General features: G+C 36.2%; 1 protein-coding gene and 1 long non-coding RNA gene across 7 annotated transcripts; one reads left to right on the top strand and one right to left on the bottom strand.

The window, feature by feature from the left end:
* Positions 1 to 3,192: 3,192 nt before the first annotated feature.
* Positions 3,193 to 6,766, top strand: LOC103716195. 5 transcript variants are annotated; one of them, XR_005514379.1, is made up of 3 exons: positions 3,193 to 3,346; positions 6,132 to 6,289; positions 6,415 to 6,766. It is a non-coding gene; the product is annotated as an uncharacterized LOC103716195 (long non-coding RNA). The 5 variants fall into 5 exon arrangements; XR_003387388.2 differs by having other exon boundaries at positions 3,199 to 3,346; positions 5,512 to 6,289; XR_605480.4 differs by having other exon boundaries at positions 3,199 to 3,346; positions 5,497 to 6,289.
* A 1,498-nt stretch (positions 6,767 to 8,264) lies between these two features.
* On the bottom strand, positions 8,265 to 22,423 carry LOC103718144 (probable DNA helicase MCM8). 2 transcript variants are annotated; one of them, XR_005514378.1, is made up of 19 exons: positions 22,132 to 22,423; positions 20,198 to 20,338; positions 20,003 to 20,120; positions 19,694 to 19,916; positions 19,444 to 19,607; positions 15,785 to 16,042; positions 15,494 to 15,589; positions 15,179 to 15,331; positions 14,503 to 14,573; positions 14,297 to 14,415; positions 12,838 to 12,967; positions 12,582 to 12,633; positions 12,338 to 12,494; positions 12,083 to 12,257; positions 10,432 to 10,602; positions 10,135 to 10,248; positions 8,927 to 8,995; positions 8,651 to 8,818; positions 8,265 to 8,540 (listed from the first exon to the last, which is right to left on the bottom strand). XR_005514378.1 is itself a non-coding variant. In XM_039132443.1 (18 exons), exons 1-17 carry the CDS (start codon positions 22,315 to 22,317, stop codon positions 8,975 to 8,977), a joined length of 2,349 nt encoding a protein of 782 aa, XP_038988371.1. In that variant the 5' UTR covers positions 22,318 to 22,423; the 3' UTR covers positions 8,265 to 8,818; positions 8,927 to 8,974. The 2 variants fall into 2 exon arrangements, 1 of the variants encoding a protein (XP_038988371.1); XM_039132443.1 differs by having other exon boundaries at positions 8,265 to 8,818.
* Positions 22,424 to 26,689: the final 4,266 nt, after the last annotated feature.

Below are 26,689 nucleotides of genomic sequence, written 5' to 3'. Positions count from 1 at the left end.
ATTAAATAATTAAATAATATGAAATAATATAATCATTTAATGCATTAGATTAAGGTCACCAAATTTATGTAATTTTTTAGCATGGAAGTATTTGAGACATAGGAGATTATGTTTGGAGGAGAGACCCACATGAATGATGTTACCTATATAACTTGGTATTAATAATTATAGTATTAATGTGCTCCGTCATTATTAAAATTTATTTCTTAATATACAATAAATATATGCTTGAAGAAAAAATTATAGTATTAATATGCTCCGTCATTATTAAAGCTCATTATTTAATAAGAATGGCTAATAAAATATTTATTTATTATAATTTATTATATTATTATATTATATTTTAAGATTAATTATAATAAGAGGAAAAAATTATATCCAGTAGATCATGCAGGCATTATTATAATGCCAATATTAAAACAAAGTTTTTGCATAAAAATTCTTGTATAGAGTTCCCCGATTTTCTTTTTTTTAATATATACAACGATGCCTCACACTACATGTGCATGGGTACACCCATATAGGTTATAAAAAAGAAGGCGGCGGAAGGAAAAAGGGGTGGACTCCAAACTCTTTCAAAGAAACTCTCCTGAGTAGCGTGCTGCAAAAGAGCCAACCCAGTTAGCCGCACTGTTCGCCTCCCGAAATACATAAGTAACCCGGAAAGCTATAAGCTCCCGCGCCACCTCACATACATCACGCAGAAGTAGGTACTAGTCGCCCCATCTGTGCCCATCAATGCTCTGTTGGATCCAGCCAATCACTGTAGTAGCGTCTTCTTCGAGGTGGATGCAATTTGCTCCCAACACAGTCATGGCATACGTAATGTCCTCTCAAGCTGCTCTCAACTCTGCACCACAAACAGTCCCCTTGAATATGCGTCGTCCCCCGATGGCCACCAGCCTGGATCTATGATCCCTGATCACAAAGCCCACATTATCTAAATCATCCTTCGCAAAAATACTCGCATCAAAGTTGACCTTAAAAAAGTGAGGGAATGAGGTTCCCAGGGTGCTGCATGGCTGGATGGAAATCTCAGGTGTCACTGGCCAACTCATATGAGGTCATAGCAGTACCATCAAGGATCTCCACTGCATGGCGCAAGGCATTGTCCGCCACTCTCCTAGGATGCACTGAACTACCCTTAAAAATTCATCCATTCCTGTCTAGCCAGATGTGATAGGCCATGTAGGTGCATCGGACCCCTCATACCAGGTAGCCCGAATGTCGCCGAGATTTCTTCAACTGACTCAGGAAGTCCTCAGTGGACATCACCCCCTGTGGCAGTTCTGCATTACAACTCCACACCTGCCCTGCTCGACGACATCCAAAAAGTATATGACTGATCGTCTCTTCCACACCGGGGCACTCCGTACATCCAAAGAGTTCTTAGCTCACCTTACAAATATTATGTATTAATGTTAGGAGTTTATACTTGGCTATTATTAAAGTTCATTACTTAATATTTAATAAAAAATTAATTACTAAAAGTTTCATATTTTATTATAGTTAATTATATATTAATATTGTATTTCAAAAATATTTTTTTAAAAAAGAAAAAAAAACTGTAGATGCATGATCAATATTAATGATAGACATTTTTGCCTAATTGTCATTAAAGTTCATTACCTAATAAAATTTGGCTATTGAAGTTTTCTATTTGTCGGAGTTTGTATATTGCTAAGTTGTACTTCAAAAACTATTAAGAAAAGGGGACAAAATTATACCATGCATATTGTGTAGGTTATTTCTAAATTTTAGAGTTTATTAATAGTGATGTCATATGGACCCCCAAAAAAGGTGCAAACTATGGTCGGCGAAACCGCTCCGAATCGCTTAGTTCGGGGCGTCTCAAGTCGTACCGGCGGCAAATTGGGACGTTCTGGCAATGAAAACGAGACCGATGACGGAGGGGAGAATAAAAAAAAAAGAAAGAGAGAGAGAGAGCAGGAGGGGGAGAAAGAGAAAAAAGGAAGATGGAGGATAACTGGCGGAGGCCGGGGAGCTGCGGAAAAAGGGCTCCACTTTCGGTTCTCTGTTTCATTCGAAACAGAAGCCCGGAGGGGGCCTTTTTATTTTTGCAATTTTTAAGTGAATGTCGGCAATCCGCCTCCTCCATGCGGTAGCTCCCCGGCCCTCCACTGATTTTCCACCGGCCTCTCCTTTCTCTCTCTTTTCTTCCTTCTCTTTTTTTCTCTCCCGCTCTTCCTCTCCCTCACCTCTTCTAGTGTGTCGATAGAAGCTTGGCACGGTACAACATGGTCTTGTACCGACCCGTGCCACCAGACAACCAATCTAGGGCTTGGTACCAGCACAACATACACTCGTTCAAACCATTGAAGCCTCAAATACCAGTTGATTGCTTAATCAAGAATAAGTAGGCAGAGCGGTTAAAGATAAGTCAACATAAAAATTGAAATATATCTTATGTAAAAATTTATGATAGATTTTACTAGTAAAAGTAGAGGCTGTGAAGCTAGTTTTGTAGCTCATTAACGATAGAAAATGGATCTAGAACCAATATTCAGTATATTTTTAGTTTTAATTTTTTTTAAGAAAATGAAATTGAACGAGTTAAGAAAATTATTTTTTTTCTTCATAAATAGAACTTTCAATTGCGCCACTAATGAACAGAACTTGTATATGGTCACCCATCACCTGCACCAAAAGAAAAGAAAAAAAAGAGATCCATGGCATTCTAGATATCACATTATATGATTATATTGAGAGAGTAGGAAGAAATAAGATCATGAAAAAAGATTCTAGGAAAAAACTATGCATCATATAGATTTTTCATCCCTTTGTATCTTCAAATGTCATCCATAAAATTAACCTCGAATAACTGAGAAAAATATAAGCGATCATAATATAATCGCAAATATTACTTTTTAATCATCACAGGCCACAATGATTAGAAAAGAATCACACAATCTAAAAAATCTCCCATATTTGGGTGCCATTCCCTAGTTTCCCCTGCAGTGCTTAAAATTCTTTCTTGTAGCGCCGAGCGAGGCAGGGAGCGAAGCGATCATCAGAAACGCACGGATCCCGAAGCCCGCCCAAGCAGGAGACCAGAGCCGCACCACTTTGCCGAGTTGATCAAACCAGAACAAGCTACTGTAACCGTCAGATCCTTGCATCCTAATCCTCCGTACACCTAATCGTGATGAATCTCGTCATACCCCGTCCGTTGCCCTAGACCCGTAACCCGAGTCCGCCTCCGTCCGCGGCCGCGTCATTATATCCTCTTTCCTCTCGCCTCCACCCCAGATCTCGCTCGCCCGGCGAGCGATCCAACTCTATTCCAGGGACAACCACAGAGATCACCTTCTCCACTCAAGATGGGGTGAGCATTCTCGATTCTCTTCCATGTATTCCATCACCTTTCTCTAGTCCTACTTTATCCCTACTTTTTTCTCCATGATTTTAGAACTCGTGTAGCATCAAAGTTACCTTCTTTTTTTTTGGTTCCAATAGCATATTATCAATCAGTTCGATGGATTGCTAGTAGATCCTGACAGGACTTTGAAGTGTTTTACTGATTTTACTTCTGTGCAAAGCATTGAAAACTTAATATTAGGGTCGAAGTATGTGGGTTTAGCTGTAAAAGAGTTCGCATTATCTGCCATCAGTCAGTTTGTGTTTGCTTGATGATTTAATACTAGTTATGCATGGAAATGTGTTTTAAATATGCTTATTGACGGTCTAGTGCTGATTCGATATTTAACCCAGCAGCACTTAACATTATCGTAAGCTAAAGCAAGCATGTGCTACCACAGAAGTCCTTCAAAAACTGATTTTTGGGAGTGTACGTGGTGGTATACATACATACTTAAGTGTGTTTTACTTTTTTTTTTAGTTTTATTTTCTTAGTCACACTTCCATGGTTTGGTGATTTTTGAGTCATCCTAGTGCTGGTAGAAGGACTCTTCTTGATTTTATAAGTAACTTTTAAGTTCTAAAATACCTGGGGCTGCTGGTTAAACTCTCATATTAATTGCAAGACTTAGGTGGTGGAATTGGATCCAGTTTTAAATTGATCCAAGTAGAAGGGTTGCTGGGAAATTGTTTACCGTAAATGTGTCTTTGTTTTTTTACCTCTAAAAGTAGAGGTAATGATCCCATGGACAAATTCTTATGTCTCCTGTCTGAGTGAATATGCTTATTGACGCTCTGGTGCTGATTTGAATTTGAGACATCGGCGCCTAACATTATCATAAGGTAAAGAAAACCATATGCCATCATGTATGTTGAAGCCCTTTTCTCCAAAATTTTCAATATTAGGGCAAATATATATGTTGGTATGTTGTTTCTACCTTTCTCCCATTTTAGTAGTGTGATAGTTTGTCATTTTGATTTCATATAATTTATTCTTTATACCATCTTGCTAAATTGATTTAATTAAAATTTTCCGCATCTCAGATAGAAAGACCCATTATAATAGAAATTGCAGTCCTTTGGGAGGGGGGCAAACCCAGCATGCTGGTCAAAGAAAATTCTGAAGGTTGTTACAAATATACATTCAAGCATGCTTCTTTTTTTTTTTTAAAAAAAAAAAGAGAAATGAACGCACATTTGTTCTAAAAGAAGTTAAATTATGGAGATATTATAAAACAAACTCTCACATCTCCCCATCTTGTAAGCATGCTTATCGACATTATCTTTAGCACTCAACATTATCTTAAGCTAAAGTAACCATATGTCATCATGTATTGAAGTCCTTTTTTCAGAAAATTCAATTATATAAAAGGCATGTATGATAGCACACATTTTCAAAATTATAACTCTATTTTTTAGGTTCAATTTCGAAGTTTTGTTCGTTCGTGATTTCTTTGATTTTTGCCATTTTCGCCCTATCTTGCTCTAGAGGGATTTAGAAGATGTTCTTTTCACTTTATTTTAGTTTCCCCGGATTTTAAATGAATTTTAATTTGTTAGTTCAAGTAGAACAGGATTGCCGTTACTGGAAATTGCAATCAGGGAAATTTAGATATATACAATGAGTGCCTTTGCTATATCTAAAGGAAGTGAAGAAGTTTAAGATCATTTGAACAAAATCTAGTCCCCCCATCTGGCACCATACTTCACCCAATTCATATACATGCTTATTGAAGGTCTGGTGCCGATTTGTATGAGACACATTGACACTTGACATTATCATGCGAGACATGTTGGGCCCATGCAGTTGGAAGCCTCTCGAAGTTTTCAATTCAAAGACACATATTCATGTCTTTCATATTGGGAATTATTCTTTGTCCAACTTTTAGGTCCTAGTTAGAAGATTATGTTGTTTATGATCCTTTCAGTTTTTTCCCCTCATCGTCTTGTTAGGGGATTCGCGACATACTATTGTCATCATGTTTCATTCTCCTTGATCTATCACGAGTTTTGTACTGTTACTGCTTCTGAATAAAATGGGCTTATAGATATATTGCCCTGAACATAAGTCTAAGAACCATTGATATGTGCGCATTCATGTATCTGATCCAAGCTCAGGCTTCTTATTAGAAGAGGAGGAAGGATTTTGCTTATTGCAGCAAGAGTGGTGTTCCACAAATGCCAAGAATTTCAAGCTTAGATATGGATATTATCAAAAAGAGTACGCATTGCTCAGAAATGTACCCTTCATGCAGACAGATTTGTTTCCAAGATGGCTTGGTGTAGGGACTGTGCCTCTATATGGCACCATTCTGTATAGATGAAAATTAGCACATGGATGTTGCTGATTTTTTTACGAAGGGGTACTCCTTTTCCCCCACGCTTGAATATGAAAAAAAGAACAAAGTGAAGATTACCTTGTGTACTTAGCCTTGCGACAAATTAGGCCTTGTATTATGCCAGTAAAGTGCCCTGTGCATAGTATTTTAACAATCTTTAGAACTTTAGGGCAGGAAGACTCGTGGTTTGGGAGCTGGGCGTAAGCTGAGGACCCACAGAAGGACCCAGAAGTGGGCTGACAAAGCATATAAGAAAGGTCACCTTGGCAATGAATGGAAGAACCCTTTGGCTGGCTCTTCTCATGCAAAAGGGATTGTTTTTGAGCAAATGTGACCAAAAGTCACATGCCCTTCACATTCCTCCTTCCTAAAGGAATCATGGTTTAAAACATAACAAAACGGCTTTATCTGCAGTGGCATCGAGGCAAAGCAGCCAAATTCTGTCATCCAAAAGTGCGCCTGAGTTCGGCCGATCAAAAATGGGAAGAAGATTGCTGCATCTGTTCCCAATGATGGTTGCTTAAATTTCATCGAGGAAATTGGAAGTTTGCTTCTATCTTCCCCCAGAAGTGGTATGAACAATGAGCTGTCTTATGTGTTCATTGACCATTGAGAAATGTGTTGATTTTATCTGCAGGAAAAAGTGCTGTATTATTTGTTCATCGACTATTGAGAAATGTAATGATTTTATCTGCAGGATGAAGTGCCGATTGCAGGATTTGGACGTAAAGGGCATGCAGTTGGTGATATTCCTGGAGTCAGGTTTAAGGTCAAGGTCTCAGGTGTGACTCTATTGGCTCTCTTCAAGGAGGAGGAGAAACCGAGATCTTAGGCCACATGATCTTGATTACCGGCCAGGCATCGAGGGATGCTGGATGATTTTGGAGGGTTGTTAAGTCTGTATTCTTCGTAGTTAAGACAACAATGCCATTTCATTTTTGATGGTTGCATCATTAAGGAGAATTTTGAGCCTTTCGTGTTTTTTTTAATCAAAATCAGAGATTTTGAATCCCTATCATGATATTTTGCTGAAGTCTCTTTTTATGCTATTCCTTTGTTCAAAAAGCATCATCTTCCTTGTTATCCTTGTTGGTCCTGGCATAGAATCCATTTTAAATAGGTTATTACTACCGAGTTAGCTCGGATGGTCTTACCTTTCACCTCTTAGATGAGAGGTTGGGGGTTCAATTCTGAGTGGCGTTGATCCTGGTTAGCATTCTTCTTATTCTTCATTCTGCGGGTCCAAGCTCGTCTATGCCAAGTCTTGGGTTCCGGCGTTTCTTTTTTAGAAGAAACGATGAATAAATGGTAGAAAGCTGTCGACCGCTGAGTTGTAGGGTGGATGGGCTGTCTCCACAATTCCTTTCTTGCCACGAGTGTTGGCTGGGGCAGAGCCTTCTTGGTTGATTTTCGGATTTTGGAGTAGGGCTGGTTCAAATGAAAATAATTTCTCTTTTTTAAGGGCTTCAGTTGTTCGATCTAGACGTGCTTCGGTGATCACATGCAGAGTTACGTTACGAAGTCTAACTAGAAAGGATTGAAGAAGCTGGATCGCCATTTTACTTGGAGAAGTCCATCCCACGTAATTGAACACATTCGTGGCACTTCCTGATTGGAGCTTTGAACACTCAATTGGGCATAATTTTACGCACTGTGCGCATGCAACAAGAAGCACAACACTTGCAAATCCTACGCCCTAGGTGGTATGCACAACACATCTTAAGAATGCATCATCCGAAATACAAACCTAGAACCTCCTTCAAGAAAGAAAAGAAGGGTGTGACTTCTATCATCTTTCAATAGTCGGATGTGATTTGTTAATTTAGCAGTCACAAACTAATCTAGAGTCAGAATATATATATATATATATATATATATATATATATATATATATATATATATATATATATATATATATATATATATATTAAAAAAAACATCAAGACGGTTTTAGTAACTCTATAATGGATTTTATTCAAAAGGAACATCTCATTTGTCCTCTCGTAGAAAACTAATAATATTAAAGGTTTAAAACATTTATATAAGCTCCAATCAAGCTCTTTACAAGTTGCTATCCATTGGTCATAGGAATCTGAGCCAAAAAGCATGCCAAGGCCCTTTTTATTTGGTGAATCGGAAATATTATACCATAAGAGAATAGATACATCCATGTGAATCAAAATATAAAATGCGCAAAAAATCAACAAAAATATGTGTGGCTAAGTCTCATAATGTAGTTCTCATATAATTAGTCTCATAAAATGTGTGGCCTCAAAAGAAACCAAGGAGTGTACCAGTCACCCATGGGAACAGGTATAATAAAAGGGTGAGTGCTAAGATGATAAAAAGTTGAATGTTAATGCTCTTTTGTGAATGCTATATATATATATATATATATATATATATATATATATATATATATATATATATATATATATATATATATATAATCCCATCATCAAAATGTCTATATCATTTTGACTATTGACCTTTTTTCCACAATCTAGCAACCCAATCAATCAAAAAGCACACCAATATGCCAATACCTTGACAGACAAACATCATCCTTTCTAATGTAACATGGGTATATGCATCAAGACATAACCCATCAAAGTTCTGTAATATTTGTTTGACAAGTTCCCAACCTGGTTGTACATAGATCAAAGCATAATCCATCAAAATTTAAAATGACAACACTCTAATTGTCATTAACCCTATACAAATTGGTTTCATTCTCCTGAACATAGTATGGAAAACAAAGGATACTATAATGAAGCTCAAATGGCAGTAAGATCTGTCATAATCATTATACGGTTTAAGTCGCTGCAATCAAGCAACATTTCAGGGTTCAAAAATGTCATTTTCTGTTTCAAAAGATAGGGCAATATGAACCAATCACAAGAAACACTATTAGGAAATGTGGCCATACATACCTCAACATGCAGCAGTATTTGCAGATCTTTCTCCTTTGATAACATACATCTATGTCTGTATCTAAGGTTGACAAAAATGAAGCAGTTGCCTTACCAAACCAGCAGAAAAAAGGTAGTTGGCATATTCCTTTTATCCTTAACTGAAATTCCTCGACTGTGGCCAGTAGTCTTATTGATGGATCGCACACAAAAAAAAAGGAGAGCAAATTAGTAGACTACCACTACATTAAGAACCGAACTTTGAGGATGGATAACATTTAGTTTTGTAAGACTTACCAAAAGCTCGTGCAATCATTAGCGTCTTGACCTTGTTGCTTGACTATGTCAGTAAGATGAAGACAAGACCTACAGGAGATGGATTTTAATTGTAAATAAAGAAGTTCAATGAGTTAAAATTATACATAGACAAAATTAAATAGGTTAACTTGAGCATTTAAGTATTTTTTTCCCAGAACCCATACTCAACTTATTTCAATTGCCAAAGACAGGGTAAACTGCAATAAATATGAAGTCTATTTGTGATAGCATAGAAAAGTGGTCAGTGATCCATGGCTGATAATGTGATTGGTTTAAAATATTAGACTTGTCACCAAGGCAGTTAATGCATGAATGGCAAATCTTTGACGAGTCGCATGTAATGAATAGGAAAGCATGGATATGAAAGAAATTAATATTTTAGAGCATGGATATGATTAATACCTGATCAATCACTCTTTTTGCTTTCCTCCCTTGATTACACTATACCCATATGAATGTCCTATTCCCTTCCCCGTGCCCCCAGAGGGGTAATTAAACGGATGAGCCTCTAAAGTAATAGCTGTTCGCCTTTTGTAATGGAGAGTAACGGAAAGAAGAAAAGAATGTATGGAATCTTTCTTCAAAGACAAGGCATAGCCAAAAGGGCTAGCCCCGTGCTATTTATAAATCTTGGCATAAAAGTCAATCGCTTTCTGGAGACAATAAAAAACTTTCAGAGCTATAACGAAAAGAAGGAGTCAGAGCCATAATTTGTCTTAATCTTAAGGAGTAAGAGCTATCACTTTAAAGTGAAATTGTTAGTCTTAGAATGGATCCATGAACAGAGCTAGGGGAACCTGCGCACGCAAGAGAAGTGCTACGGCCAAGAACCAAAGGAGGCCAACGACTAAGGAGCAGCCGCAGCCCAAGCGAAATAGAACTACGACGAAGCCTAAGGCGAAGAGATTCGATTGCCTCATCATTCTAATAAGTTTCCTTCTTTCAGTGAACTTCTGAACTTCAAAAGATTCTGCATCTCGTGTATGAGAAAAGAGTATCATTTCGTTTCATATGAAATGCATTATAAACATTCTCTCCAAGAACCCTGATTCCTGCTATTTTCCAGAATAATTCTTTCTGTAATTGCCATTAGGAGAATAACAGTTCGACTTCATATACATTCAACAAGATATCAGTGTTTGTCTACTATTAGTGCAGAAACAATAATACACTTTATATGATTATACCTGATACATCTTTGGTCCTTTCTTGAGCAGATAACCAACACTGTTCAAGTTATCCACAAAAGCATCAATGTCTGGAACTCTCAAGCTGATTCTATCTGCCAAGCTGTATATCTCCTGAGAAAAAAGAAATGATATGATAATGTTCGTGACCTGAATTGAGAAAAGAAAATATCTCTCCCATCTTGTGAAATCAGAGTAGAGAAATACTAATGTTTTGATGACAAGATCACTCATGCAACTTGGTGCCTCAAAGTAAGTGAACTGTTTTCGAAATAAGAAAACAGAGATGCTTCTTACAGAAATTGAAAAGCAATCCTTTTGCTGCAACTCAGACTGTTTGTGGAGGGCACTTAAAAATCTCTTCACCTCCTTCTGTTGACTCATCCCGCCACTCCGAGCAAAGTCTACAACCCCATGCTCGTCTACATATTTGTCATACAAGGATTCTTTCATTATCTCGACCACATCCTGAGAAGCACAGAGTTGCATCAGCAAAAAGGCAAATGCAGCCAAATAAATACCTGAAACTACAGTGTCTTCGTCACGCACACTGCATCTGAGAACGAAAGTTACTATTTGACTTATTACTTCGTATAGAAAAGATGTCCACCTTACAGAATATAAAATCCCATAATCCTAGCAATGCACCAAACTGATGCACCCTAGGGCTTTAAACCACTTTACCACCCTCAAACCAAAGAGCCTGGTTGGAACATGTAAAGAGACTTGGTAAAGTGAGCAGCCATTACTTCTTCAAACTTGTTAGTCAACTGTTGGCTAGGATTGTATGGGAGCATTCCTCATCAAGTTTGTACCTTACTGAGAAACCTCTCTCTTAAACTATCTTCAACCATAAGATTACAATTTCAGTGGCTTGAGATTTAGTCTCAAATCTCAATTGCAGCACAAAGTTGGCAGAAAGCTACAAATTCAACCTCTAGAACCAAACATCACAGTGCAGAGATATAAATATATCACTTCAACAGTCAATCTCAAGGCAGATCTACTGCATCTCCTATGCCTAGATTGAAGATCTTTTTTTGTTGGAGCAAAGATTAGGCAACAGCCTAATCACTTTCATTCAGAAAACAAAAGGAAAAGGAGATACAAAAAGAAGCCAGAACTTGACTTCCTCACAGTCGAGAGGAGAAAAAAACAAAAAGCTCAGGAGTAAGAGACTGACATAAGTTGAGTGATCCAGAGAGATGTTGCTGGTTCCTTTTTTGCCTCAATGAAGCAGGACATTCCAAGTAGTAGATAGACTCTAAAACTTCAAATACAGTCTTCTAACCAATATTGAAGCCATAGGAGTAACCAGTTTGAAGCATGTCAACTGAAAATGGCCATGATCAAGAGATCTTGTGATGATGTTATCCACAGTTCAAATCTGATCGTCAAAAATGTTTAGATTACCTAGAGAGGTTGAATAAGGACATCCTCCACAACATCAGTATGTGCCCTTCCTAAAATCCAGTGATTTTCTAAATTATCTTCATCTGTAATGGCTTTTTTGGTCTTACCCTGATTTTCCAACTCAAAAGACTGTCAATGGAAGAGAGCCAATATCATGGCCTGGAAATCTCAGATAAGACAATCAACATATACAAAGAGGTAATGCAGTGAAGCTGCTGCATTTTCGAGGGCATATCCAATCCAATGATGCATATAAAATGACTCCACACTGAAGAAACCGAGTATTTCAATATTTCCTACAGGTTAATTTGTTACAAGTTTTCAAGATCGTTGTCAAATCAAATTGATTTTCAGCTTCAAGAAGCATTTCTTAGTGTTATGCAAAGTCAGGATTAAAGAGTAAAATGCAAATCAGTTAATATAAGCAAGACATGCTTGTAAGGATTTATGAACACTACAATGATCTCAAAAAGCTCAATGACCATCGTACAGCAATATATTACATGTTAACTGAGAATTAAGAAACTTTACTCACCATAGCATCTTGGGCAGTTATTTCTTCTCTTAACTCCAAACGAGCACGCGCTTCTGCCAACCTCACGAGACTTTCCAACTGTCTTGCGGTGATAGGAGTACCATCAGCTGAAGTATTATGGTCCCTTAACCGCAAATAAAATGTCTGCAAAATCTCAGCTGCTGGTCTAGTCATCCTAATACAGCAAAAAAAATTTAGATAGCATCTTACATCACTAACAAAAGCAAAAACTCTGCAAAATAAAAATGTAATCACCTGGGGAAGATGAAATTTCTTGCATATGCAATGTACTTGCGAAGAAGAGAACCTGGTAATGGTACAAAGTCCTTGTCTTTCTCAGGGTCAAGTCTCAACCTGGAAGCCAATGAACCATTTCTAACGCCAAGCTCCATGCCTCTACTGTACTGCGATGCTGCATATTTGTGAAAATAGATTCATGTATCACAAAAGAAATTTTTTTAAAATTTATCGATATATACCAAAGGGTATCAAATCACACCACTTCGTAACTTCTTTGAGGGCAACAACTGTTCTCCATTTCCTGCATGAAGCTGCAAAATTAAAATTAGTTTGTATCCATCATCATATTTAAGTGATGGTTTAATGCTAGTTCAAACAATAAATAACTGATATAAGATCAAACAATAAAAACAGCTATATATTCCAATGCTAGTTTAATGCAACATTTAGAAATAAACACAGCATATAACATGTATAGTGGCCCGCATAAATGGTAAGCAGGCAAGGTAACTTACTGCCATGATATGGTCAGATACTCGCTTATCCAGTACTTCATCTGGTTTATCTAGTAATATAAAAACCAAATCAAATCGCGAGAGAAGAGCAGCACTCATTTTCAGGTTTTCATTCACAGTTTTTGCCCGGCTGCAGCAAATTTATAAGCGCAAATGGAAATTAAAATTGCAAAAAACAAAATTACTCTAATTCTTTATGCTACAAGACAAACAGCTCCAAAACAGGAATCTAATTTGAAAGAAAGGAAAAGAAGCCTTAAAAGATAAAAAGACAGAGAATATGTACATACAATAAACAAGTGATTACTGAATATATGCCATTTTTAAGGACCTGAATTCAACCCTTTAGTATGAAAAGGCATTACTGAAAAAATAGGAAATTAAATCTAGACATCTATGTGAAATCTATCATAAAGTTCAAGTATCAGCAAATGTAGATCATGGTCACTGAAAAACGGAAGCCTTTTTCTTTTAATCTAGCATGTACTTAGCTAAGCATGTCACAATAATATATATATACACACACACACACACACATACACACATATATATGTAATGTGTGTGTGTGCATGCACGTGTGTGTGTGCATATAGATCTCTGTGTGTATGTGGTGTGTGTGCTGTTGTGTGCTTCTTGTACCCAAAATCTGTAACCCCACTGAAAATCACTGGTTGGCCATCCAAATTTAAGATCCAAACTGCTCAACATAAGGCCTAGAAACCAAAATTCATGTGCTTTGATAATCATCAAGTAGGTGTCAAAGTAGATGGTATCAATTGTACTAGTGTAGTAAAATACATGTAGGGTACATAAATTAAAATTATTTTATGAATCATGATCTATAGATCTTAAAACATCAATAGATTTAAATTTACCAGGTTTTGATAATTAAATCATGGTAAAACATGGTATCATACTATTAAATAACACCTACTTGTGACTATATTAGAGACCATCAAAACACATGGATTTCAGTTTCTAATCCTATTTTGTGGTGTAGATTATGTTCAATGGTTTGGATCATGAATATGGATGGCCCATCATTGATTTCCAAGAGAGGTGTACCAACTTTCCAGTATGCCCAAGTAATAAATACTGCCAAAGCCTAAGACTGCAGAGAAAATGAAGTGAAGTACTCCAGAATATATATATATATATATATATATATATATATATATATATATATATATATATATATGTTACTTTGCCATGTCTAAAAATTGTTTAACTATAACATGAAGAGAAACATCGAGAAAAAGAGCCTGTTTCACATTTGAGGAATATAACCCTGTCATAAACAATATTAGAAAGCTGAGCCCTATTGCTGTTGCAAATGAAATAGATTTTCGAATATGATTTTCCACTTATGCTTAAATTTGGTAGCAACTCTTCCACATATAGAAGATTTTGACTATAAAGAAAAATACCAAGTAGGAAGACATAACAGGGACAAACTTACTTATAGTGACCGCCAACAGGATTTGCTGCTGCTAACACAGAAGTTCGAGCTGATAAACTTGCCACTAATCCAGCCTTTGCAACAGAAACACATTGTTGTTCCATGGCTTCCAGCAGAGCCTAAGAAACTGAAATTCAGTTCGTATGCTCATGTTCATACAACTTAGGATGGAACTCTTACAAATAACCAATAAACTACCACTATACCTGATGTTCTGCTGACATTTTATCGAACTCATCGATGCAGCATAACCCACGATCAGCAAGGACCATTGCACCTATGGTAAACAGAGGAATGATTACTTGTAAAAAAAAGCAACTAATGAATTTCTATTGAGGCCAACGAGCTCAACTGCAAATAGTGCAACAACAATTAAATTGATCTTCGTGACCATTGAATGTAGTGTTGTTCATGTGTAATAATGGTTCGATAGATAATGAGTTAGTCCCAACATGAGAAAAGCTCAAACAGGTTCTAGACTAGAGGGGTCGTACCTTCTTTTTTTTTCCTTCCCAACCCCCCCCCCCCCCCCCTCTTTTAGGGAAAGAAAGGGCAACCCACCGAATTTGGAGGGGTCACACATGTGACTGGGAAAATAAAATATTCAAACAAATGCATACATGTGCAAACATAGTTACAAGTGACAAAATGCGTGTATACATAATACACCTCTGTGCACGAAGAGAAAAGTAATAGTACTTTCATGGTGCCCATTTTATTTACAATTACTTTTAAATTGTTCAATTTTGGGTGTTATGGGAAAAGGTAGGTAATGTGAAAATGACCATACCATAATCCTGACTATCAAGGCTTATCCCAACTATTTGGGGTCTGCTATTTAAGGGGGGAAATGCCTCTAAAAAGTCTAATACAAAGAATTACCAGCCTCAAATGCATAATCACTGGTCATAGGATCTTTAACTACAGCAACAGTTAGGCCAGCATTTGTTGTTGCATTGCCACACACATAGATGCCTCGTGGAGAAACTGCTGCTGCTGCTTGCAGAAGCTGGCTCTTTCCTAATCCAGGATCACCTATAAAAAACATGCTAAAATTATGCATAATCCTGCACTATAGCTCTATCAAATGACAATTATTACAAAGAAATTGCAGGTGCAAATAATAAATAGATCATAGAACCTTTAAACTTAAAATCAGTGGCTTCAGCAAAGGAAAGGAGTACAAATCTTAATTACCAACAATAACTACATGGATGTCCCCACGAACTGGAACCTTGTTTTGATCCATCAAATACTTCTGCACACCTCCAAATAGTGCAAGTGTAATGCCAGCTGTGGACAGAAGTATAAGAAAATCAGAAGTAAATACACTAGTTCTTGGTAGGTTCAAACGACCATGAAGTTCAAAATGAAACACAAGACAGCGGAGACTGTTTAAGCACCATCATTAACAAAAAGTTTGCATTTACAAAATTGCATCTTGACAGCACATTATTGTTCTTTTAAAAAAGTAACATAAAATATTACCTTTCACAAGTTCATGCCCATAGATGGAGGGACAGAAGGACTGAAGTATTTGACGGAATACATCAGATCCATGCTCCTCTGAGAACTTAACGATAAATTCCAAATCTCTTGGTGAAAATGCATGAAAATCTGACAGCACATTAGCTCTAGTTTCAGAATTAGTCACTTGAAAATCTTCAGATTGGGACTTGGAGTTACTGACTGAAACTGCCTCGAGATATAGATAGTACAACCCTTGGTTCTTGCTTTTGGATTTTCCTGGAAAATTCAGATGTTCGCTTGGTCTACCATTATCGAGAAAAGGAATAGAGTATTGCTTCTCGGGAATCAAGAATAAATTCCAATTGCAAAAGTATTTAGATGAAAAGGAGGAAATGATGTTATGCTGCTGATATTGATGGTGTGATAGTCGTGGCGATTGGGTACTTCAAAATATGATGTGCCCTAGAAATACTAAAAATACAAGGCAAATAACAGTCACAACTGTTTAATATCAAATATCATGGACACATGATAGGCATGTCATGTAACCTAGACATCTTGGTTAGAAAGCACGTCAAGCGCTAGTTAAGATGAAGCTGAAGGATGGAGGCTGAGGACTCTAAACTAAGGCCCTGTTTGGGGGAGCTTTTGGAGGGCCAGAAAGCACTTTCTGGCCCTCCAAAAGTACTTTTAGATGAAAAACTGTGTTTGGTAAATTTTTCAAAAAGCTGTTTCAGCTTTTGCGGGAAGCTGAAAACAGCTTTTGGAAGAAAGCTCCAATTTGGAGCTTTTGGAAGGAAGCTGTTTCAGCTTTTTCGGAAAGCTGTATTTTTGACAAAAATGCCCATATTAAAATAACATAATTACATAGTTTATCCCTGTATAAACCTAAAAATCTGCTGGAGCCAAGAACCCAAGCCATCAGACTCCCTTCCGTAAGAAAAGATATTTTTCTTTTCAATTTTTGTATGCATCTTTTGAACCACATTTTAGAAAAAAAAATTTAATCCTTTTTCATACCTTCCAAAATCAATCTATTGTTTTTTTTTTTATCATCAACCTCGCGGCCCACGCTGAGGTCCTCCTCGAGCGTGGACCACGAAGAAGAGCCCCTGGACCGCGGAAAATTATTTTATGAAAAATTATGAAAAATTATTATGGAAAATTATTTTATACTAATAATTATAATATTTTATACCTTTATTTTTGTATTATACTATAAATATAATATCATATTATATTATATCATAATACATTAATATGTTATGTTAAATAATTTAATATTATTTTATATTATGGAAAATTAATTTATACTAATAATTATAATATTTTATACCTTTATTTTTGTATTATACTATAAATATAATATCATATTATATTATATCATAATACATTAATATGTTATGTTAAATAATTTAATATTATGTTATATTATGAAAAATTAATTTATACTAATAATTATAATATTTTATACCTTTATTATTGTATTATACTATAAATATTATATTATATTACATTACATTATAATACATTAATATGTTATTTTAAATAATTTAATATTATGTTATATTATGAGAAATTAATTTATACTAATAATTATAATATTTTATACTTTTATTATTGTATTATACTATAAATATAATATATATTACATTATATCATAATACATTAATATGTTATGTTAAATAATTTAATATTATGTTATATTACCAAATATTAATTTACTCTAATAATTATATTACTATTATGCTATATTAACATAATATTATTTTATATTACAATAATATTATACTATATCGTATATTTATGTATTAATTTATGTTATGTTTTATTATGTTCTGTTGTATAATACTATGCAATGTCCTTTATGGTAATTTTGTCATATAAAAGTACTTTCTCAGTTTGTTTACCAAACACAAAACAAAGTACCACAGCACTTTACGAATGTAGTTACCAAACAGCAAACAGCTTTTTATAACAGCTCTACTTCAGACAGCTCTACTTCCAACAGCTCTACTTCCACCAGCTCTACTGCCAACAGCTCTCCCAAACAGGGCCTAAATTCCTTAATTAGATCTCAGTTTAAAATCCCAAAAGTCACAGTTGTCACTGACAACAAGATTATGATGGTTATGTCATTTGAACAGCTGATGATAATGATAACTATATATGACACACTGACACTTCTTAAGGCATAGGGTGAAAAGAATATCATAGTGTATTCTTGACAAATAACAGCATGTGATAGATCTGTCTACATGCAAAAGCAAATAAATTACTCATAATGTGGAAAGGTCAGCCACAGTTTACAATATCACAAAAAAAAAAAAACTTCATACACTTTCATTTTTCCAACTTACTGAAGCGGCATTAGTTTATAAATCATTGCAGATATAAAAATAAATAATTTGCAGATGCCCATTCAATGGAGAGAGAGGACACTTTTGTTTGGTATGCAATTGTGCATTGTGTAAAATTAAATACTGAAACATTATCTTTGTACACCAAAGAGTCATCCATCACTATGGAGGCTTGGAGCTTAGGAAAGTCATAGCAATATAAATTTATTCTGTTGTTATTTTCAAATGTTTTTCCTTTATACTCTCTCACATAGATCATCAATATGAACTATTCTTTTGTACTTAGAAGAAATTTGCAAGTGAACTAACTATCAAGCCTTATCTAATCTATATGAAATTGATTTAAAAGGACATTTAAAAGCTGGATCTTAACTTAATAGCAACTCTCTTAGTTACGTTTGATTCCCTACTAAATTTATACAGGAGAAGACGAACCTGCAGCCAGGCGATTAAACCAAGAAGACTCACAAGAAGAAAGACATATCTTCTTGGTTATGCACGGTCATGCAACCAAGGAGCAACTATCTAAGGTTTCATAGGCTTGAAATAAGTCTAGCTAGAAAATGAGGAAAGACAGGCAATATCTAATATGCAAAATTTGCATTTATTTACGAGATAAAGATCAGGCCCAACGGCCACACCAAAGCACGATAGTCATATTACAAGTTAGTAAAATGAAAATGGTGGAAGACATGATTTCTTCCCATTTTATCAGGAATCTCATTAAATCATTATAAAGTACAAGTAATTGGAACCTGTGATGCACTTTCAAAAGACAGAAGAATGAGATCGACGGACATGAGAATTGTTTATGTCAGCTGATATATTTATTCTAAGTTTTGTTCTTTCTTTTAAAATTATTTTTATTTTATAAGTTTTAAGAGACGGATGCTTATTAAAGAGAAGTGTTTATGGAATGAAGACCGAACCACGCAATTGCATATGCCATGCTTTACCATTTGCATCATCCACAGTTGATTATTTGAAAATTTTTATTTTTGGTTCTTGAAATCTCCCACTGAATTCCCCAAACTTAAAATATGAATCATTTGAATGGATCAATTCATAGAAGTCACTTATGTAACATGGTAAAAGCTCTTTGGCAGATAACCTTATGGTTTCAGGAGGTGCTAAGGCTAACTAGTTCTCTGTGCAATTGAATGCAAACGGATCATCTTCATTTGAAACTGTTTGGTGCTAGCTGATCTCAATCCAGTAGCATGTAACGGGATATAATGGCCAGGAGAAATTTAAAAGGGAAGGATGATGGCTAGCCAAGTTTTATAATAATATTGTAGGAAAAAATTATTGCCATACCTCCACCAACATCCATGTAATTGTTAATAACATTTATAATTCCAGTAACTGTCACAACATCACCAGGGATGCAAGAATCAACAAGATCTTCAGTTAGTTCACACTCTACAGTTCGAGGCACCCGACCTTCTTCATGATTTCCAGATTTAAGTAGCTCCTGGACCCTGGAAAAAAAAAACAATATTACAATCCCAAGTGGCAGCTGCCTAAGGAATTCAATGGACTCAAAATCAACTTCAGAATCACATGCCTAATTTTTTGAAAATCTATTGCTTTGGCAGTAGATCTGATTGGTATAAAAGTTCTGCTTCTGCATCCATGAAGACTGCAAGCTACCGGGGGTGAAAACTTCCCATTAGGAAATATGCGTGTGATAACAGTTTCACACTTCTGGCAGGCAAAGTTCATCTGCATCACCAGAGGCCTAACGGTGCTGACTTTGACAACCGAGCCATGCACTGAAACAAGCTTCTCTGCGATGTCATAATTTGGAAGTCATGATTTTCTTTCTCTATTAGATTGATTTATTTTTAAAAAAGTAAATAAGCCAAAGAGCAACTGATGTATGCAGCTTTCAAATTCTTCAAAGTGATTGATGAATCAGAGTGGTTATGAAGCCGAATGTTTATCTTCTCTATGTCCATCAACTGGCAGTTCTTTTCCTTTAGAGAAAGAGCCTGCTTACAAATTTAAGGATCAATTATCAAAAAAAGGTACAGGAGAAAGTATTCACGAAATATAAGATGAGAAGGACCATGTGCACTGCAGAACCCATGCATAAGAGAGCTTCCTTAGGTGCTTCCTCCAGAGTGGCATAAAGCTCTTCGACTCCACATACTTTCCGAAATTGCTGGAAGTCAATAGGGAGAAAGAAGATGCCATTGTCATTTTGCACCTAATTTACAAAAGATAGCAGTCGGTGACTCAATAACAATGACTAGAAAAATAGCAATTAAGAACTACTAAAGGGTTCAGTATCATAGGATGCAATCAATAAGATCTAAAACTAGGAGATTGATGTAACATATTACATATACACATCAGTTCAATTTATAAGAACTATGTAGATCTAGAAAAGCAATACAAAATCCATCAGCTCCCCTTTATTTTGAAGTCCATCTTCATAAACCGAGATTTTGAAGTCCATCTGACCACTTTCTTTCAGAGTCAACAATGATAAGCAAAAAGTTACAGGCAAGAGGTGCAGATGAAGCAAAAAGTTACAGACAATTCTAAATCTTCATAAACCAAGATTTTGAAGTCCATCTGACCACTTTCTTTCAGAGTCAACAATGATAAGCAAAAAGTTACAGGCAAGAGGTGCAGATGAAGCATCAAAAACCACTGGAATGCAGCCAATAAGTGTAAAAACAGAGACAGGAAAGAAATATTGTAGTCAATGCATAGGAATGGGTTTAGTTTGATCCCCCTGAGTTAATGATGGAACACAATAATGACATGTAAAGGGGAAAAAGATATTAAGAAAGAAAGTCGTGTGGAAGTCTTCATCTGAATTCAAACGTATTTAATGCACAAATCAAGTTCTGCAAAAATAATGGCTAATGCAGAATCACCTAGATAAAATCAAGCCAAATCATCAATGTGCATAAAAACAGTTTACTAAGACAGCATCCTTTTTGTTTCCTTTTCAGTTTTCTCAGCTTTCCTCATGTTTTCTGAACCTCTAATCCCATCTTGCTCCACTATTTGTCTCGGAGATAATTCAGTAACTGGCTCAACTTTTCTCACCACTACTTTTTTTGTTTTTACTTACATTAGCCATGAGATCGGGGACAGCATGAACTGGTACAAGGCTGTGGCACTCAAAGAGGACATGAAAAATAGCCACATCAAGGATAGTTACTGTGTTTCCATATCCAATGGCGACTTCCAGCCCTAGCCTGACTTCCTTTGGCAGATCGTCCCTTTAATCATCCATAACCTGGAGCTTGGTCTCCTCCAAGTCTGGTGGAAATATTCACAAGACCACATTCATTCACTCCACCTCCCCCGCCAAGGCCATATCTCTACTTTTAAGATATTTTCTCCTTTCTTGCAACAAAATCATAGAATTAGCTTATGCAGCATTACTCCTATTTAATTAATCCTGACAAGATAGATAAAGAAAAAAAGACATCCTTTTTAATGTCGAACAATAAAACAGCAGCTGGTCTGGGATTTAGGAGTGGCCCCTTTGTCCTGTGATTTCGCCTTTATTTCCTCAATTTTTCTCTTTGCATCCGATTCTTTCCATGATTAATACACCAATCATAGGATCGAGACTGAAGTTCAAAATGGATAAAGAGGAGAGGCAAAAAACTAAAATAAAAGATTGCGTACAAATTTTCCGCCTGAAGTTTGAATGTGTTCTTGCATCAAAAAGCAAGATCTTCAATTTCAAGAACCGTCATCAAGATCTTCAACTTTCAAGAAATCCTTCTTTTCCTTCTTTTCTTGAGAGGGAATACGGGAATTTTTTTTCAAGAAATGCTTATTGAAGTCACTTAAGCCCATCTACTCATCGCATTTGATCATCAATTAAATTTAACTCTAAGAATTCTTTGCAAAAAGAAGAAGAAAGAAGAACAGAAACCCTAGGACGGAAACAAAGAAACAAAAAGAAAAAATATATATATTCCCGGCATGGAGAAATGCAGGAAGGGAGAAATAAAGATGGGATCACCGTGCCTGGGAGAGGAAACGATCGGTTTGCGGGCTTGAGAAGAACTCCCCGAGCTCGGCTATGAGCTTAAACTTCCGATCGTCCATGGAGAACTCCACCTCAGGGAAATATTTGGACCAGATCCTAGCGATACCGCCCGGATCCATGGATAGCCCCCGAACGCCGACACTATAACCAACCTCGACATACATTGCGATCGGACGCTTCGGCGAGAGCCGTCGGCGTCGACGCTCGCCCAGATCTCGAGAGCGGGAACGGGGGAAAGAATTCGAGGGACTTTTGAAGAGAGAGCCGTCGCCCGGGAACGCCCGAACCACAGTGCGCCGTAAAAAATACTGGAAGAGGGTTGCCCGTTGGCCGGTTTGTTTGACCGACCGACCGAACTTTTTCTTTTTCTTTTTTTTTTTTTTTTTTTTTTTTTTTTTTTTTTTGTGGAACAGCTACTCAAACAGCTCTCACATGAGCACAGCCAGCTACATCACTAATTAGGTGGCTATAAAAGGCAAAAGGAATTAAGAACTGCTGGGTCCATAGGAACTTTTCGGAATGCTGAGCAACGAAGGAGGCAACCCAATCAGCAGCTTGGTTTGCCTCCCGAAGAACATGCCTGACCTAGATGGCCCAACACTCCCGTATCATCCGGCGCATATCATACAGCAACAGATGCTCCACCTCCTTCCGTCTCTCCGATTAAAGGCGATCAATCAAAACAACAGAAATCGTCCTCCAGAATGATCCTGTCAACCTCCATCACATGTCGCGCATGAGATAGCCCCTTCCAGGCAGCCCTAAGCTCCGCCCCAAATGCTGAGGTCTCGGTAGAACGACGTCCTCTCACAACAATCAGCCTGACACTATAGTCTCTGATGACAAATGGCACACCTATCCAATCTCCACTGACGAGCAAGCTTCCATCAAAATTTACCTTGAGATAGCCAGAGAGTGGGAGCTCCCAAGAGATGAGAACAAATCTGGGTGCTATAGAAGCAAGGGGGATCCCAGATGTTTCTAACCATCACCGGTGAATCCAGCACAGTCGACTCAATAACCTCCACAGCCTGATGATGAAGAGTCCTTCAACAACGGTCCTCAGGAGGGCCCTCCTACCCTCAAACACTCTGGGCCGACGCTCAGCCCATTTGAACTCATTTTCCACGCCCGTCCTAGTGTCCTACCCAGGGGCCAACGGAGCCTGTGTCATCGGGTTTGGCTATTGTCTAACCTGGACCCACCCATTGTTAAGTTCAGATCCCCTATATTTGAATCCATGCACTGCCCACGGTTAGATAGTGCTAAAGTGGAGAAATAATTACCTACAGTGCGTGCAGCCGATCACCGGATAGTGCACCAAGATATATACTTAATGAATGAGATAACAGGCTATCATAGTTGGCTACATGCATGGCCACATAGCCGCTGATTCCCATAGTGATGCATCGAGATATATATTGGATTAATGAGTTTGCAGAAACCAGCAATTGTTATTGGGTACACACAGAGCCATATAGCGTATGCAGTATAGGCAATAATTTACGATTAAATTAGGATTAGGCAAAGACCATGCCGACTCTGGATTGGATCATGTATAAATTGGAATAAGTTCAATTCTCAAGCATCCACCATTATTTGGAAAGCTAAGACTCTCTTCATACCTTTGAGATCATTCAGGGATATCACAAACTGAAAATATAATTTATAATTTTATAAGAAATAAATATAACTTATATTTTATATCAGAAGCAAGGTCCGTGAGAATTAAATTTAAACCCTAATAAGGAAATTATGAGTTGAGCAGAAAGAAGAAATTTACTGAGTGGAAAAAAAAAGAGAGAAGAAAATTACTAATGAAGGAGAGTAATAAACAAAGAATAACATAGTGGCTCTCATATTAGAATAATGTTCTGGGCACCTATCTTCTTTAGAAACATATTCACTTCTCAGGTCTTCCCGTAATCCAACATTTTAGCATCTACTTCACTAAAATAAAGATGGATTTTTCCTCTTCCCTGTAATTTATTCCTCTTTCGGATTATAAGCTTCAAGAAAGGTCATTTTTCTCTATTTCATCTGATGTTTGGGGAGAGAATTGTATGGTGAATAAGGCATAGTTTTGTTGGAGATTGATATATAAGTCAGCCCTGCTACAGGTCTATTGATGGCATATGTTGAAGGAGGGGGGTAATTTGGTGGTCGCGTCAAATAAAGACAGGAAGAGGAAGCTCAATCTCGGTGTAAAAATAAGGACATTTGAACAAGATTAGATTCATGATAGACTTTTATCCAGACCATCTATCCCTATCCTTGATGAATGATTTAGATTGTTTGATTATTCATAATTTTAAAATATTATAATACTAACATATATAACCTGCAAGATATGCAAATTGCAATTTTTCTCTCATTTTTTTCAACTGTTTTTGAAATGCTATGTAGAATAGATTTAATAGAATATATAACAGAAATAGAATAGAATATAATAACTATAGGAGTCTAATTATTTTACAAAATAAATTTTTGATATTAATACTATGATATATTATTATTATATAAAACTCTAATGATATATGTATATCTATTAATATAGTGAAATAATATATTATCGTAAAACAAAGAGATCGTGATACAATCTATTGTTAGTAACTAGAACAATATTACATTTAGAAGATTTAGATGCAATATGGTGGGGTCATTAATGGTTGTACTTTGATCTAATAGCCTGCATAGAATACGAGCAAGATGCAATACTAAGAAAAGTATTATTTGTTAATATAAATATATATTAAGCAAATCTAGTTGTTAATAATGTTATTAATGTATGTATTAATTTATTAGCACTAAATTTTTTATTAGATTATTTAATAAATTTATTTTAATTTTTTATATTTTGATAAAAACTGATTAAATAAAAATCTTGCTCATTATGCAAAATAAAATAGTTTATTAATAATGCTGTTAATATAGGTATTCATACGATGAATAGAAAGCTCTCATAAGCAAAACCTCTATTTTAGTCTCTCTCTCTCTCTCTCTATATATATATATATATATTAGATGTTTAGTGAATTAAATAATATATACTAGCATGTGAATTTTCTAGTCTTTTACAAAATCTGCTATAAGATCAATATATCAAAAGGGATATGGACTAATAATTTATTCATTGCGCAGCCCGTGGATTCAGCAGGATCAGGTGCGGCTCCTTCAAGAACAACTAACAAATAAATCAAAATCGTATCTATTAAATCCCTACACAAGATCTCGGATGATTCCATGCCTAATCTGAGCCGACTTCCGTTTTTGCTGAGATAGCTAAATTATATTGCCCTTCTATAAATACAGCCTGATGCATCAGAATATAGTAAATCCCGGCAGCCGTGACGAGACCAACATGATAGAGTCCCAAAAAACTGACCCATGCGATTAGCTGTAGATGTAGCAACCTAGCCTACGTCACTAACAGCCTCTCTATTAGAGATGCAAATGCGTCGGATTGAATCGGATCATAAGAGATGCAAATGTATGATCATAAATAACTCCAACCCATTACGGTTCCTTATTTGAGTTCCAATGTTGGACTCAAACCTAACCCAATGAAAGATCGAGTTAGGTAATTTTTAACCTAATGGGTCATTTGGATCAGGTTGGGTCCATATATAACTCGGTCCCAAGCCAAAAAATTCAGATCGGTTCTGGATCGAATCTAGGCCGGATCTCTATACTTGTCATTCTCTATGCTTGATTTCTTTGGCAATTAATGAAAACTATGGAAAGTAGGTTATGCAGAACTATATAAATGAAAGTGCATGAGCATCAAAGATCGATGACATTACAAACTAACCTAATAATAACAGATTCAACCTTGTTAGCTATAAGAAAAATTTTCTGTCCATATATATAATACTTTTTTTTAGTAGAAAAGGATTGCATCTATGCTAATCCCTTTTGCTTAGCAGTAATATCCTCCGAATTTGTTAAAATACATCTACTACTATTTTTTCTAAACATACTACTAGAAAAGCATACATGAGCCAAAATAAGGAATATAGTTTTGATAATAATATATGGTAACTTCAATAGCTACAAAAGACTCATCATAAATCCATTTTCTTCTGCATAGCAAAGTTATACTCTACTTTGCCTTCATTAGTTTGAATCTTCTTCTTAAGTGAACATTATTCCCGATTAATGTAACCAATCTAAATTTTAATATAAATTCATGCTATTCGACAGTACACAAAAATATTCTCTTCCATTTGTCTCATCATCAAATGCAAGAAAAGATTAAAGAAATATAGAGTTGGAGACCCTTAAGCACCCCTGCAGACCCTAATAGAATATTGGGTTCAAGTTGGGTTAGGTCGGGTCATAATATAGGAAACTCAAAATTGTCCCAAATATCCAATGGGTTGGGTCGGGTCAGAATTTAGTAAACTCAGACTCAACCCAGAAAATGGAATGGGTCCAATTTTAGAATTTGCCTTGGCCCCACGGGTCCTTTAAATCGTGCCGGATCGAATCTAAACAAGACGGGCTGGGTTCGATCATGAGTCATCCCAACTCATT

The sequence above is a fragment of the Phoenix dactylifera genome, chromosome 12 (genome assembly GCF_009389715.1).
Source record: "Phoenix dactylifera cultivar Barhee BC4 chromosome 12, palm_55x_up_171113_PBpolish2nd_filt_p, whole genome shotgun sequence".
Classification (NCBI taxonomy): domain Eukaryota; kingdom Viridiplantae; phylum Streptophyta; class Magnoliopsida; order Arecales; family Arecaceae; genus Phoenix; species Phoenix dactylifera.
Note: the sequence above shows the minus strand (reverse complement) of the source record. Positions and strands in the feature narration are given on the sequence as shown.

Coding starts and splice junctions, on each gene's coding strand:
- LOC103718144 (XM_039132443.1), bottom strand. CDS start 22,317: ATGTATGTCGAGGTTGGTTATAGTGTCGGCGTTCGGGGGCTATCCATG. Junction 15,590..15,784: donor TGGGCATGAACTTGTGAAAG/GTAATATTTTAT, acceptor TTCTGTCCACAG/CTGGCATTACACTTGCACTA. Junction 12,968..14,296: donor CCTGTTGGCGGTCACTATAA/GTAAGTTTGTCC, acceptor AATTTGCTGCAG/CCGGGCAAAAACTGTGAATG.